The sequence below is a fragment of the Lytechinus pictus genome, chromosome 3 (genome assembly GCF_037042905.1).
Source record: "Lytechinus pictus isolate F3 Inbred chromosome 3, Lp3.0, whole genome shotgun sequence".
NCBI classification, from domain to species: domain Eukaryota; kingdom Metazoa; phylum Echinodermata; class Echinoidea; order Temnopleuroida; family Toxopneustidae; genus Lytechinus; species Lytechinus pictus.
In genome coordinates this window covers 46,446,785-46,463,925 of record NC_087247.1, presented here as the reverse complement: position 1 = coordinate 46,463,925, position 17,141 = coordinate 46,446,785, and the positions used below count along the sequence as shown (strand labels likewise).

The following is a 17,141-nucleotide window of genomic DNA, read 5'->3' as shown; positions in this document are numbered from 1 at the left end:
CTGTATACATATATATATATATATATATATATATATATATATATATATATATATATATATATTACGTGTTATTCTTTTATTGAACTTTATCTGAAAGTTGGGGGATCTTCAATTATAATCTTCGTGATTATGGGAATATAATGAAGAAGATAAAAATAACCTTTTTCATCAGATATTGAAACAAAAACATATTGAAACTGTATAGTATTGAATGTACACAATTCGTCTAGTATGTTGTATCTTATCATGTATTGAGTGAATTTTGAGGATTCGTCTTACGTGTTATTGTATATATTATTAAATATAAGAAATTAATTTATTTGAGTGGTTGACATTATTTTGTCCACTGTCTCTTTCCTCTTTCAGATTGAACATTAATTTTGTTGGCTTATATTCATGAGATCATAACGGTTAGATTGACAAGCAGGTGAGAATCACCAGTAACTGTGGTATCTTGGTTGATATAATGCATGTCGAATTAAACGCCAAGTCTACCGAACAACATATTCACATACAATGCACAAAAACTAGCAACAAAAAAGCATTACACAGAAAATTCAATAGAAATTGGATGTAAGATAAGAAGGTTATGGATTTTACTCACCGGACAGTGGCGGATCCAGGTAGGCTCACATCTGCCCCTTGAGGGTCATAACACATAATCGTGCATACGCAAGTGAGGCCTTTTTTTTGCTTGTCAAATATTTTCTGGACAAAATGACCCCCCCCCTTTTTATTTGGGGGGGGGGGGGAGGGAATCCTGGATCCGTCCCTGATATAGGGCGGTATGAAAATTCGGGGGCCAATATGATATTTCACAATCTCTATTCCTTTACATTGTAAAAAATATTGGGTAAAATTTTTACCACCACGAGGGTAATTATGTGTCCAACCAATTTGGGGCAGTATTTTACCCAATGTGGGAAGCATATTGTCCCATAAGGTTAAAAAAAATAAGCAGCAATTACTTTAGAATGGGTAAAATTTTCATTACACTGGATAAATAAAAATGCCCAAAAGAAATGCCCACTGCTGGTTAGACACATAATTACCCTCATGGAGCACTTTTACCCAATATTTTTAAAAGTGTATTTTAGTTCCTTTTCCTCATCTGATGTAAAAAATAGTTTGATTCCTCATGGTAGAGGGGAAAAAAATATCATCATTATTTAAAACGTATTGATCATCAATTAAGAACTTCTTTACCGTCAAATCTAGATTAAAACAAAATACAAAAGGAAAAAGGTATGTTTGACAACATCGGTTACCTCATATGTATACACGGACCTATCCTTGTTTTGAAGAACTTTGTTAAATTTTAAAGTGCCACTTTATGCCTGAGTATCTTATGACACAGACCAATATCGGCGTTGTGATGGTTTACTTATCTCAATAGACAAATTTTGTTTGGATACTCAACCGATTTATGGTAATTTCTAACGGGGTGGGGGTGGCTTCGAGTGTGCTTGATATAACAAAATATAATTGATGCACTATACATTTATAGCAACAAAAGTCATGAATCTGACTCATTGCGTTACCCATTGTAACTGTAACTGTTTTATTTGGAATTATCCAGTATCCGCTTACGGGATGGCGATCATGCATTTACAGCGCGTCCCAGCAAAAAATGTCCCTCTGACACAGGGCTGAATTAATTAAAAAATATGATAGTATTTTCAATTTAATGTACAGAAATGGAAAGGTCATTTTAATAGCAAGTTAATACCACATCCATGATCTCAGCAGGCCCCTGATCTATCCACGCTCATCGTAAAATCGACCATGTTCGGAAGGGCAAGAAACATCAAGAATAAAGTTTGTTTGAGATTGATATGGAAATCAGCGCATGAACCTGAAGGAAAATTTGAATGATGGACGAGTACTAAAAAAGCTGTACAATGAAGGCAATTCACAAGTGTTCACACTTTGCGATAGCGAATTTTACCCATATAAATTGACTTTTTAAAATAAACAAGTGGCATGTACGGTTAATTAACTTGATCCCAGTAACTTGAGAACAATAATAATAATGAAAACAAAGTGCAATGGTTAGGCATGAAACAGTCATGACCTGTTGTCTCCATGATTGTGCATTGCTCACGGTTGCGATTTCATGAGCCTAGTAGGATCATTAATATTTTCCTTGTCAGATCAGGGAATTCCCAGGTCAGATTCTGGCTGATCAAAGGGGGTTGACATGCTAGACAGTGCAGAACATACAGCAGTATACTGCATGCAAACTTGGAATGGGCTGAAAAGTACCACTGTTACATTATCGACTGTGTATTCAAAACCGCTGAAGCAAGACCAATAAAAATCTTATAGAAGTTAGAGTATGTATGAAATGATCTTTTTATTTTCACACCTTTTATTGATAATAATTTTCAACTTTGGAATTTATTTAGCCCTATATCACAGGGACATTTTTTTTTTTTTTTTTTTTGGGGGGGGGCGCTGTATTTACCACCCCCTGTCGTTATTCCGCCTCGACGTTCGGATTTAGCCCATGCTATAACCTTTAATATTGAGCTTATTCCAAAATATGCATGAAAAAACTCTTTTTATGCACTAGGATCAGACACTCACAAAGTGACATAATTAATCGCTTTAATTCCCCTTTGAAAAGTGAATATCTCCACTGAACCTCATGAATGGGGTTACTGATTCCTCCCACAAATCTTTGGCTCATTAAGCCACTGCCATTCTCATAATAGCACATGCATGAATCATATAATTTTCATTCCTTTATCATTTTATGTTTTCGTCTTTTGAATTACCTCTTGCCATTTTGTTTAATGTTTCCGTTAATTTGTTTTATTTCCGATTTTATTATTATATAGTTGAATACTACCATGGCATACACACTATTCATTTCCCAGACACACAATTCACTTTCAGTTAATATTCTTTCTAGAATTCCACGTACTTTCAATACCATACTTTATCCGTATTATTTATTTCGTAATTATCTGTGTTATTTTTTGAATATTTTTGTGTGTGTCATTATTACCTTGTAAATACATCGCAATTCGGCCTTAGCCGCGATGTCTTGATTTTTTATTAATAAACCATTTACCTATCTATCTATCTATCTATATTATCTATCTATCTATCTATCTATCTATCTATCTATCTATCTATCTATCTATCTATCTATCTATCTATCTATCTATCTATCTATCTATCTATCTATCTATCTATCTATCTATCTATCTATCTATCTATCTATCTATCTATCTATCTATCTATCTATCTATCGAAAAACGCCCCCATAATGTCCAGAATACCCTAATTGTACATATGACTTGGAGTAAACTTCATACCAAGATACATTTCACGTACTTTTATAACAAGAGCATTGATACTAATAAGTGAAGACTATAATGTCCCTTCCCAGTTATATTCTTACCAGTAAGTTTACAGAATGTTAATTAGAGGGCTATGCTAGCTGTATATATTTACATAGCTGTTCCTGCATACCACTGCTTCATTGGGGAAAACCCATGGAGTTAACTGAACATCTCGGTGGGGAAAACCCATAGATCAAACTAGTAATATATCTCTTGGAAAACCCGATTGCCCTTATCACAAACACTATTTATTCACAAAGCATTATGGGTAACATTGTGCAATACAGGGCAGGAATAATGGTCTCTATGATGTTTGTTACCGGGATTTGTAATTGACTTTCTGAATGTATATAGTGTGGCCTTATTCAGCTTCAGTAAAGACTTAACGGTATCATAATCTTATTAAATCGAACATCGGTAAAAACGTTGAGAAAAGCGTTCATCGATTATATATAGAGGCCTTAAACTCAGCCATGCCGAGCAGAAAAGGAGGCAGTCGTGATGCTAAAAAGTTCGTGACTTCAAGTGTAACTGGAGTAGTAAAGCGGTATTTTAGTACCGGTGGTTATGGGTTTATTACCGAGGATAATACATATCGGGATGTATTTTTTCATATCTCTGCTGTTTCAAACGGTAGGTCTAGTCGAGGAGATGAAATACGAGTTGGAGATGAGGTGGTATATGATTTGTATTTAGGTCCGAAAGGATACAGAGCAGAGTCGGTTCGGATTCTTAACCAAGAAGATTCGGACTCAGATGATAAAGAAGAAAGCAACAGGCATGAGACTTCGAGGCAACGGAAATGGGGAGACTATAACGACGATTGTGAAAGTAGCGATGACGACTGCAGTGTACCAAGCAGAGGTCGCCCTTCGGCATCACCTACTATGTGGCCGAGATTTGGGCTGAGAGATCCACCCAGAAGAAAGGCGGACAGCAGTCCAGGAATAAAACATCAGGAAAGGAAAACAAATGTCAAAGATAATACACACAAGTCTTGGTACTTTTGCGGGGACTGCTATGATTATCATCCCAATACTAATCATGATTGTGATAGTGTCAAGCGGGAGGAGACCGGTAAGCCGTCAGTGTATACAAAAGCGAAAACCGACAGTAAACCTTTTAAAAATTCTGGAACCTTCAATGATGGGACTCCATTCGCCAGTCAGCATTTCTCCAAACCGAGCAAAAAGTCAGATCCACAACCAACAAAACCTACATACAAACCCTTTCAGTTTGGATTTGGGATTGATCCTCTTAACACAGGAATTGGTGTCGGCAAGAATCCGTTTGGTACTGGAGTTCCTTTCCCTCGAAACAGTGAGCCATCAGAGGGGGCAAAGGGGACAACTCCAACTTCTGCTTCTACTAACACCAAAAAGTCGGATACAGAGAAAAAAGTTCCAAATCCACAACCATCTACGCCATCTACACATCTTCCTAAGAAAGGTATTCTGAAGAATCCCTCAAACAGAGGCTTCTTCATTTACACGGGTATCCCGCCTCGATCCCCGCGATTGAGCAGCCAGAAGCCTCAGGAAAAGAACGCCGACATAAAATCTGATGTCAATGCAAGCAAATCAGATCTTGATCCAAACCAGCACTTAAGTAGACGATCAACCCTGTATAGTTTTTCGTACGTTGGCAAAACCGAAAGCTTCGATATTCCTATGAAACACGCTGATCCATTCAGCTCTGGGGCCAGAGGGCCAAATCATCAGAAGCCTAACAGAAGTACTCCTGAGAATGCCAAACCTGCCAGGAGTTCAGAACAAAATATGAAAGGAAGTGGAACCAATGCAGATGACGCAAAGTCAACGGGTAGAACTGCAACAGAAGAGCAACCCACCCAGACCAACACCAAACCCCAAATGAAAGAAACCACTGCGTCCAAGGAAAACCTAACAGGTATTTATGACCATGAACAAAATATAGATTTAAAAAAATGGTTTCGAGCCACTATTGAACTTTTGTTGAAAAAAACCAAACGTATTCATGTAATTCGTTCGATATCCAGTTTTGTGACTTGTCACATTTATTTGTTTTAGATAAAAGAGCATTTTACTGCCATATCTCAGTTTAGTTTGAATACTGGTAGTTCAGCTTGAATAAAATGATTAACTGTGATTTGATTTCGATAACAACGTCAGATAATTATATTTTGTTTTGCACTGGCGTAGATGGGGATAGGGGGCTTGCATGCATGGGGTCGAGGATTCTGGATACTATATCAAGAATCTATCACAAAATAAGATTTTAGTATTAAAGAAGTCAAAGTTTTTGCTCGCTCGCAGCTTTTTAAAATGTTTGCTCCTTACGCTATGCCTTGCCCCTCAATCTTTTTTTGCTCATAACGCCACTGCTTTCTTGTAAAATGGCTAAAACGGTCATTGAGGGAAAATGGACACTTTGGATTGTTTTAGATTTCTTTTTTTATTTCTAGATTTTTAAAAAGACAGTAAACATGGTAGTCGATGTTACTTTACTTCTTTGCTTTAAGTACACACAATACAAATTAATATCAAATTATTTCTATTTAGAGGCACATCATTAATTACAGTATTCCTCTATTTTTATCATTTTGTTAAAAGACTCTAATAAGACACATGAAAAGGAAACCAAGAAGAAAGCATCAACCACCGTTTCAAGTTTAAGCAGAGAAGCAGGAAACTTTTTCTTCAGTTCAGCTCGAGATCAAAGGAGTGATTTGGTCAAATCTATAAGTTTAAAGGTCTTGGCATTTATTTATTTTCCGTATATAGAATAATTCGATAAATGTCGCTATCCATTATGGTAATTTATGGTCATTCTGTGCACTTTGCTAGGATTTCATGAAAGACGTTGCTTTCACCTTTGTTACACGTCGTCTTGATCTCAGCTAGGTGTATAAAAAGGAAATCCAACATCAATATCTCTATTCCTAAAAAAAAAAAAAAAAAATTAGTAAAATTGATATCTCATTAATGTACATCTAGCATCAGAATAATGCGTTGTTCAAGTTTCTAAGACCATTGTTTTGACAATACTGTGCAAAAGTGTACTTTTATGCAATGTACTTTTATGTCTCTATGCTCAGCACAGGGAACACAGTGAAAAATGAATGGAATAAGGCATAACAAATCTTACTAGTAATTCGTGTGTAATAATCTGTTTTTGTTTTGGAGAACACTCTGCTTCAAACATATTGGGTAATTCTGGAAGTGATATTGACATAGGAAATTCATAATTGCATGGGGCCCGTCTTACAAAGAGTTACGATTGATCCAATCAATCATAACTCTATGGAAATCCATCAGTGTCATAATTTTTTCTACAAGAAAATTTGCAAAATGTCCTTTGTAACCAAAGGAGATCACACCAAATTGTCAAGAAATTAATGAATTTATGGATATACATTCATATCTATATATTTTTTTGAACAAACATGCATTTTATATGTTGACTTTGCTGGCTTTCCACAGTTGCGATTGATCGGATCAACCGCAACTCTTTGTAAGGTGGAGCCCTGGTCTATATACAGTGCGTATCAAAAAAAGTTTACACTTTGAAAAAATCCTGTAAAATTATACATTTGTAATATCCTGAAGTTTTTTCCACATTTTAACATTGGTACAGATCCATTTAAGCATATGAAGATATAACTATCGAAAAATATTTCCGCTTGAGTGAGCACCACTTACTTTTGAAAAGTAAGTTAATCATGAAGAACACGTGGAATTTAGCTAGTAAAATTGATTTGAAGATATCTTTTACCTTTTTTAACTTGTTTCCTTGTCCAAAACACTTCAAAGAGTGCATTCTGCCCCACCCCACTCCCCCACAATCCGAGGCCATCAAGACGATATTTGCTTTGACTGAGCTGTGATTTACATTAAATGGCTTAGGCTTGAATTTCATTTTGTTAATCATTGTCAAGCTTGGGAAAAGTGTGGAGAAACAAGTATTATATGAAAAATGGAATGTAAACCCACTTTAAATGATAAAAACTTAGTGAAAAAATGCTGGAAATGTCTGATGTAAACTTTTGTTCAGATGCAGGCCAGTTATGTCCTCAGATCCAGCTGGCACAAAAAGGGTAAATGTTGTGCTTACCAAGTGTTGAAATCTCAATTTGGGTGGCAAAATTGTTACAAAATGCTTTAATGTATCCGTTTTATCTAAATTGACTAAAAGTGCAAGGGAAATGTATGAAAAATGTTTCGCAGGGTAAGTTTGATTTCGCCCGTTCCCCTTGACACAGCGTGAAAACGAGCATTTCTGCGCAAACAGATTTCTGCGAGCTTTACAAAAATGGACAGTGCTCACTCAAGTGTAACATTCTGTCAAAACTTTTACTTTCATTTGATAGATGAGACCCAAACCCAAGATTATATGTGAAAAAATTACCCACATGTTGTATATTTTTTAATTCCCAGGGCTTTTTCAAAGTGTAAACTTTTTTTTGATACGCACTGTATAATATATTACATATACAGTGGAAGTGAGCCGCCAGTTCATTATTTTGCAATACTTTTTCCAGAACAATGGTGTTCACTGGAACTTGGTCATAGAACATATTTCAGAATTCAGCCTATAACCGAAGCTATTTTGACAACAACATTAACTAATAAAAAAAAACATGATATAAACTAATGTATTTGTAAGGCAGATAATGTATCGATTTTTCAATAAAAAAACTTTAATGATTTCTTCAGAGTGCGCTTGGCTGTTACAAGAAAGCCTGCAACTGGTCGTATCAAGACGAGGACTTTGTGTCAGCGGCGAAAAACGCGGCAACCACTTGTTGGAAATTAGCTAAGCTCCAAATGGCGTCAAGAAGTGCTTCTGATCTAAAGGTATACATGGTATAACGGATGTCTGTTGCATACAAAAACTTACATTGTGCCATCACACCAGAATGGATTACATAATAGACTTCTGCATTGTTTTCATAAATAAAAAAAGTTGCAGTGACTTTCAATGAATTGTTGGAGAAACATCACTTGGGGATATTGTAATTTAAACTTTCTTTTATTATATTACAAACCTATTGAATATTCATTTTTTCGTTTACTCTTCTTCTTGGTTTTGTTTTTATTATCTTTAAGAGAGTTATATTGGCAGTTCATGCCAGTTAAACCAACCAATCGATAACTAGTTATAATTGTCATTTATTTAGTTTGTAGCGTAGGCCTATTTCTTGTCTTTTTGTGAAATTTAAGCAATATATCCATTATCTCGTGAACATTATAAGCGGGTCCAATTAAGGTTGTGTTTCATGTCACAGCGACGAAGTTGACTCCAGACTATACCCAAACTATTATGCTATTTACAATGGCATATCACCCGTCCGTTTGGAGTATGTCTGTTGGTATGATTGTAAATCTTATATGTTTTAAAGTTGATTATAGGTTTATAGGAAATGTACTCCCATTTTATGTTCAAGCTTGGAAAATCTGGGTTATCCCACTTAGCGCAATAAAGGGTACTACTTGTTTGTGATTTATTTTTATAGTCCATTAACAGGGTCGGTGGGAATCGGACAGTATGAAATTATTTCGAAATATATCCCCGAAAAGCACTATTTCCACGCCGAGTTCTTTCTATCTTCTTTGAATGTTTGAAATAGGAAACTGGCAAATACTTCAAAGATGCTCTACAGTACTTCAGCAAAGCTTACCGCAAAAGAAGCTGCAGAGGGCAGGATTGGGCCAAGCATTTGGAGAAGTCCATTCAGAGCTGTCTCGATGACATAAAAACTTGGATTGCACCTAAAGATGACGATGGTATTGAACACATTATTGTTTTATGTAGGGCCATTTTGTTATCGTTCGGGCTTTTGATCGTAATTATAGGCTGTTGAAACACATCTCGATCGTCATCAGTAAGACTGGTTTAGTTTGTCATCACGAAAAGATTTATATTATATTCATTCAAAAGAGAAAGGTGACAACAATTCAAAATGTATTGGATCTTGGATGATTTGAGTTCATTTGGTTCTATGCGCGTGCCAAGATGATTCATGCAAACTAGATCATAACACCGACCCTCATGGGGTCATACTTGTCTCCATTGCCCCCCGTTCTATTGCTAGGTGCTCGAAGTTATATGCATTTAAATGGAAAATTGATCTGAATTGAATTCATTACTTAATCACACTGAGTGATATGCGATAATCTTTATTGTAACGTAATACATATAGTATTTGGTTTTAATATCTGTCGAGAGCAGTCTATTGATTACCCCCCCCCCCAAAAAAAAAAGGAGAAAAGAAAAGACAAGGAAAGAAGGGATCGTGAAATATGATACTATTTTCTGAACATTAGTTAAAAATGTGTCACAAAATTTGATTTTTTTGTAATATGTTGAAAATTATTCCTCGCTCGCTTCGCTAGTCACTAGTTACAAATTTTGTCCGATACGTCATATAATATCCCCTCCAATATTTGGCTCATTACGCCACTGCAGATGGGAATTATACGCCGTTGAATACTTTGCGAGTGCCTGATCTAATGGGACGAAAAGGTATTCTATTGATTGGTATATAATATTCATCAAAACAATGAATATGCACACCATGTACATAGCATATAAGTATTATCAACTCTTCCTAAAAATCCAAAGTGAAGTTGTGAATACTGAATGTATATCTTAATAGTCCAATAATGTTTTGGAATAAAACGATAATGAGAGTAATTGAGCCAATCCATTTTTCCAAACGATAATTCATTTACCAAATTTTCGGGTGTTTCCCCTTTATCAGTCTGACGATCTGGGAATACAATACCCCCTCCCCCTCAAAAAAAAAAAAACCCATGCACTTATCGATCACTTTATATTCTCTGCGTGGTTTCATTCTTTCTCAGATCAGATAACAACTTTAAAGGAATATTTAGGATACCTACCTACATGTGGCGCCAAAATCAACGGATATCTTCACATTGCAAATATCCATATGAAAAGGGGCAAGGAAGCTTTGCAGTTCGACGAGTATGAAAACTGTCAAAGGTAAATTGAAATTAAGTTATAACTTTTATATTTCTTCTTTCCTGTTCAAGTCTTACAATTTTATGAAAATGTATGTGTCTACTGTCTTTTCCAAGGATCTTACATACATCTTACTTACATGTATAATTAGCTACCTGTGCTATCCAGGACGTTTCCTTTTCATTAATATTCCGCTTTTCTTGCTTTCCTTTATTAAATATTGTAGAATAGAGATAATTAAAATCGTACATTTGTAAGCCTATGTTCTGTGCCACTGCAACAGACATGTAGAGAAAAGCAAGCATTTTATAAATAAGTGTGGACGATTATTGCAAGCACCGATGCTGCTCCCAGGAAAACAATTTCAAATATTAATATTGAAATAATAATTCCCCTAAAATCAATATGACAAGCAGATTGAAATTTGTAGATTTGACAAATGAATTCAATTTAATCTTCAGTTGAATTGTAGATGTAGACAAAATATTGTTTACAGGGCAGTAATGCATAATCGTAATATAATTTCAATCATGGTTAAAATATTAATAGAATAAAGATAGATCATCGCTGCGCTTAAATATTAATCACCGTTCGTTTCTGTATCGATTCAATCAAGAAAGCAGTGATTTCAATAAACAGTGAAGTTAATGAAAGTCAGAACAAAAAAAATAGATTGTCGCGTCACACTCACATGTCTACAAAGAATCACCATTTATTTTGTAGACGATTATTTTGTTCAGTAAAATTCAGCAAGTTCGGTCATTCAATATGTGATATAAAACAAAGGCTCTGTAATAATGCAACGGTGACTGTAAGCTATCTTTGATGGGGTTAAATGTCGTTACATGTTGATGCAAAGTACTCGACTGTGATATATCTCCTGGTGGCTCTCCTCTGCATGAAGAGATGTGCTCTACGAGATTGTTCATGTGAGTATCGTGTGAGGGGAGGGAATTTCCATGGCCTCAACACCGTCTCCATACCGTTATCGCAATAGCATTATGCCGTTATGCTAAAACGAAAATTTAGAAAAGGAAGAAAATAACTAATCTTATTTGTATTCAATCCAGGTATCTGAAAGACTGTTGTGTTCCTCTTGGAGAAGCAGAGAATATGTTATATGATGATGTAGAACCAACCATTCGTCTGAGTGTCAATGCGTTGAAGAAGAACGTTGGCTACCACGAGAGCCTTGTCAAAAAGGCTTTAGCAAGAGTAAAAGGTGACGATCATGATGATAATGATGAGAAAGCTAAAAATAGTAATAACAATATTAAACTACGGAAGTGATGTGGCCGAGTGCATGGTCCCGGGGCATGGTCACTCACATGACAGTCAGGGGTTCAGAACTTGGCCAAGGCACATCATGCCCCGAGCAAAGCATATTTGTTTTAATCTTTACCTCCTTTTGGTTGTAATGCTAGAGGTTGGTCCTTGACGTTAAAAATATCTTATTGATACGTCATTCTGAAACCCCCCCCCCCGAAAAACACAAAAATTAATGACGAGATGCAAAAGACTGATGATGCTATGATGACTCACAATATGAAGGCACACATACAATATACTGCTAAACATGTGCGATTAAGATAATGATAACCAAATTCATTACCTATTTGTTGAAAATTAGATAGCATGAATCTTTGTCAAAATTACATTTTCTGAATGACAATGACATAATAACAACGTTCCTGTTGAAAAGACAAAATAAAATTATATAATAATTAGAAAATCGTTATATAGATTAAATTGATTTTAATAATGTGTTCCTCATGTATTTTGTTTTATGTTTAAAGAAGCACAAGCGCGTCAGCAACGGGAAAAGGCGGATGAAGAGGCGAAGAAGATGGCAATGGACCAACTGAAGTTTGACATACGAACGCTGGATTATTTCTCAAAGCTCTCCATTGAAGAATTTGTTAAGCAGGTTTATCGCAAGTGGCCGCCAAAGGGTACCAAATCTCCTGACGTATCATCGACATCGTCGTCGTCATCATCAAAGAAGAAGTTGTTGATTCGAGCAATCAGTCAATACCACCCGGACAAGGTGGATAAGGAGATACATGGTATCAAGTGGCAGTTACTTTCGTGTGAAATCACTAAATGCCTCAGCATGAAACTAGCCATTATCAAATAGAAGAACACTTTTCATGAAATCATTTAGGGAATTACCTCAGTATAGGCCTATACAGTGCGTCCCACAAAAAACGAAACCGAGATTTATTGATGATTTATCATAACTTAATCGCAAATACAATATACAAATGACCTACCATTTTAAAGCTTAGAATCTCCTCTTTCATCTGAAATTACTTAGATTATTTCTCATTCACGCATGAGTGAGCAAAAACAATTTGAAAAGGGGATACCAAAAGTCACTTGGCGGGCCGTATCTGGGTTTTAAAAAGAAAACCACACTTTTAAAAAGTTCAATATCTGCTCTTTAATTTGATACCTCAATTACAGAAAATGGTCAAGAAATAACAAAGTTCTGGTTATTTGAAATAAGGCTTGAATTTCAATAATTTCATAAAATGAAGAGGTTTTACAGGCTAGCTTTCAAACTCACTCGACACTCCGTTTTGTTGACGATCAGCCATACATTAAGTCTTTTGTCACCGTGCGATAGCTTCAGTGCATGGGAAACCGGTGAAAACACGTTTATTTTATGAAATTATGGAAATACAAGCATTGTTTCGAGGGATCATAACTTTTTTACTACTTGACCATTTTATGTGATTTAGGTATCAAAGAAAAGAGAAGATATTGAACTTTTTAGTCATGTGATTTTCTTTTTAAAAATTCAGATACCCCCGCCAAATGAGTTTTTGGCATCCTTTCTTCGAATTGTTTTTGCTCAATCATGCGTGAATGAGGAATAATCTAAGTAATACCAGATGAAAGAAGAGATTCTAAGCTTTACATTGGTAGGTCATTTGTCTATTTTATTTATGATTAAGTTATGATAAATCATCGCTAAATCTCGGTTTCGTTTTTTCTGGGACGCACTGTATAGTTGATTTCATTGTTCCCCCCACAACTCGCATTAATTTCTTATACCATCGTTCATTTATATCTTTTAAAATAACGGTTTCAACCGTTTTATGTTGATTAGTACACATTATGAGACATAATTTAATATGATTTTGCATTTAAGAATTCAGTTCGAAAATGTCAAAAATTTAAATTGAAACTCAAAACGACTATCATTGAATTTTTCTGTTTGGATTATAATAGATGTTGAATAATTCATATGCAAAAAAAAATCAAAACTGTAAAGGTATGATCTTAAGTTCCAATGTTGGGTCAATTTCATAAAATTTGTTAAAATAACAAATTTGCAAAAACAGTTTAAAGCTACTGAAATCATCTAGTAAACTTGCCATAAAAATTTGATATTATAAAAAGTCTCTGTAAAACGGGACTCAGATGTTACAGACATAAAATGTCATATTAATAAGCAATTAATCAACCCCTTTTTTTAATTCAGGTGACGAGACAAACTCACTTTCTCGGCAAGCTGATCACGCGAAAGATGACGTATACTGTCTAAGGAATCGTATATTTCAATTTCCACAGATAACGATCGTAATTTAGTCTTACATTTTGTTATTTTTACTCATAGATTAAAGTGTTATGTGCATATCTCGATCTATATTGTTTGTATGATTATAATAATTTTATGCAGTGTTATTGTAATATTTTTTTTTCTTGTTGGAATCGAAAGAAACACGATTTAAAATTTGAATTTGGAAACATTATCGACAGCGATTACAAAGCCCATTAAAATCAGAAGCATTTTGCTTAGATAAGTTATTTCTCCATTTATGCAAGCATTCAAGAATATTAAAAATCATTCAGGAATAATGAACCTTAATTTCCCTTTATAAAGGAAAGTATAAGCGTTGTGGGGATATTTCGCTCTTAGTTCTACTACATGCAGTTGGTGCTTATTTATGAGAATTTTCATAGTTGTACAAAATGTAAATAAATTACCACGGTGCACTTTCATGGTTACTAATTTTGTGTAAAATGATACCACCATAATACCTAGTTACCACTTACATGATTTGCGACACGATTCAAATGTACTCAATCGTGAAGTGATCGTAGTGATCTTATCAGATCATATCAAATCAGTTGTGGTAATCGTAATTGATCGTAGAAAATGTTTGAATGGTTCAAAATTTCGCGATCAGTTATCGTGGCTTTCGTAATAACGGGATTAAGATTTTCTTCTCTTGTTATATACCTTTGAAGCGGTCTGTTCATCAATATTTATATTGTTATTGTAAGCAGCATCATCCATGTCTTTCATTTCATTTCATTTATTTTATTTCAACACGGTAAACGAACTTCAGCCAACGGCTGTTCTTCTGAACGTCCGTGAGTACTTATTAAAATCACATTACATGTATACATGTGGAGCGTTGTGGCCCAGTGGATTAGTCTTCGGACTTTGAAACAGAGGGTCGTGGGTTCGAATCCCAGCCATGGCGTAATTTCCTTCAGCAAGAAACTGATCCACAGTGTGCTGCACTCAACCCAGGTGAGGTAAATGGGTACCGGTAGGAAGTAATTCCTTAAAAAGCTGTGTGCGCTCTGAGCGCCTAGCTTAGCCGGGTAATATAGGAGCGCCTTGAGCACCAAACAAGGTGGATATGTGCGCAATATAAATACCCCTATATTATATACAATTAAGATACATAATACGAAATAAATATACAATTAAAATATCATCAATATTACAAAGAAAAACAAACAAATTGAACAAACAAGTTTACATCACTCTGGCGTCCAATCTAAATATGTTGAAACTAGTTACTTTTAAGTCATTAGGTATAGTGCGTTCCAGCTTCTGGCCCCCCTGTACCGTAAACTTCTTTTCTTATAATTGCTTTTAACTTAGAAGGGTAATTTGATTTTTAGAGACGATGATCTTAGCATGTAGTTACAATCACTTAAAATAAACTGTTTATGAATACTCTCTGGTATAGCAAATCATGCATTATCTTGTACATTGTTTGTAAGGTGCGTACATTTCTTTCTAACAATCTTTTAATTTCTAATTCTTGAAATATATGTTCGGATGGGTACATCCAATCCATTATAGTCTTTGTTGTTATGATGTTGTTATGATGTAGATGTGTTTGATCTGAACTATTTATTAGTTTAAACTTATACCCCGTTGGAGTAATGAGTGAAACAAATTTTAAGGGGGCTCAAGTTTCAGATACTCCTCTCTTTACTACGAACGATTCGCAAGCCATCATTTTTATTAATGTTCACTATACATTTTGCATGTAATAAGGTCAAATCGATAAGATTTTCAAAGAAATAACATGCATGTTTTGTTAAAACTGGCATGCCAGTATTCGTCAAAACACACATTTTTAGAGCTTGCCGGCATGCCGGTGGGCGTCTTCACGCCATTCACCCCACACACAAAATACGCCAGTAATGTTTCTTATAAATTGAAACACGTATATTTGCATGATTCATTTGCAATCAAGACTATATATAGTGTAAAAACTTTAACTATTGTAGAATATTATGATGATATATATCGTGTTTATTTACAATATCTTCGAACGTATATGACTTTGATGGGAGGTGACCTTCAGACAAAGAAATTACAGTATGAAAATTATAGTGTTTCAGAATAGAGACTTTAAATCTGTTCCTGGATTTTAGAGCAATGAGAGTCTTAAAGATTTTGCTGAATAAAAATGATGGTAAAATACTATTCTTAATTGCGTCGTATTCAGAGTTTGTTTCCATTTCGTCAAAATCACAGACTCAAGAAGAGGGGGGGGGGGCGTTTGGTTTGGTTTTATTTACCGTATAAAAATCACAACAAAATACATTGCATGCACAAGATATAAGATTAAATATAATGTAAACACTTAAAAAGATAGGCGGATGGACCACTCTATTCAGAGCCATTGCAGGGGCTGATCCAGGATTTTTCGAAAAGGGGGACACATTTTCCCGAAGAAAATTTGACAAGCAAATAAAAAGAAAAAGAAAGGTCTTCATTTTTAAAGGGGGGGGGGGGGCACACTACTGTTTTAACGGCATTTTTACATTAAAAGTTTTAATTGTGCCTCTTAAAGGGGGCACTGGTCGGCTGTGCCCCCCGGATCCGCCAGTGCATAATGGCTCTGTTCTTCCTAGTCCTAGAGGTCCAGTGATGACGCCCGTGCAAGTGCCTGCATTTTGTGTGCATTGAACTTCCATTTTCATAATATGAATTATTTTCATAATATGAATTATTTTCATAATATGAATTATTTTCATAATATGAATTATTTATATCCACTAAGATAGTTTTGTATTTATATCTATCCTTATACCATAATAGATTAGGGACAAAATATTATAATAAAAATATAATAAATAATGTTTTTCGGGGAGGAGGCGAAATGGGCGTAAAGTCAAGGAAAGAAACAATTGGGTGTTTGGGCGTTCAATGATAAAGACACTTATGTCTAAGCAAAATAGGCCTGTATTACACTGTACAGTACCTCGTTTGCGAAAACGTGACAATGGTTTTGAAAGTGTGTGTGAGGGAGGGGGGGGGGGGTGACCATGCAAATATCAATACACTTTCATTTAAAATAAGAGTCGGAGTGGGCCGGTTGAAGCCTCGCTGCCACCCCCGGTTCCACATTCCATGTTTAAATGCCTGGACCTCCTTTGTCAAAATGATATCCACTATTTACAATACAAGGTAAGAAAAAAATATATGGCGGTATGGCCTATGCGACACAAAGAGAATTCCGCAGCAAAATCAGCTTATCAAAAAGTTTTACCACTGGC

General features: G+C 35.3%; 1 protein-coding gene across 2 annotated transcripts; it reads left to right on the top strand.

Moving 5' to 3' along the window:
- Positions 1-3,698: 3,698 nt before the first annotated feature.
- Positions 3,699-16,065, top strand: LOC129255554 (uncharacterized). 2 transcript variants are annotated; one of them, XM_064097196.1, is made up of 8 exons: positions 3,699-5,261; positions 5,945-6,084; positions 8,048-8,188; positions 8,962-9,118; positions 10,199-10,340; positions 11,390-11,541; positions 12,116-12,501; positions 13,336-16,065. In XM_064097196.1, exons 1-7 carry the CDS (start codon positions 3,827-3,829, stop codon positions 12,454-12,456), a joined length of 2,508 nt encoding a protein of 835 aa, XP_063953266.1. In that variant the 5' UTR covers positions 3,699-3,826; the 3' UTR covers positions 12,457-12,501; positions 13,336-16,065. The 2 variants fall into 2 exon arrangements, with proteins under 2 accessions (XP_063953266.1, XP_054749876.2); XM_054893901.2 differs by having other exon boundaries at positions 12,116-16,065.
- The last annotated feature ends 1,076 nt before the right edge of the window (positions 16,066-17,141 follow it).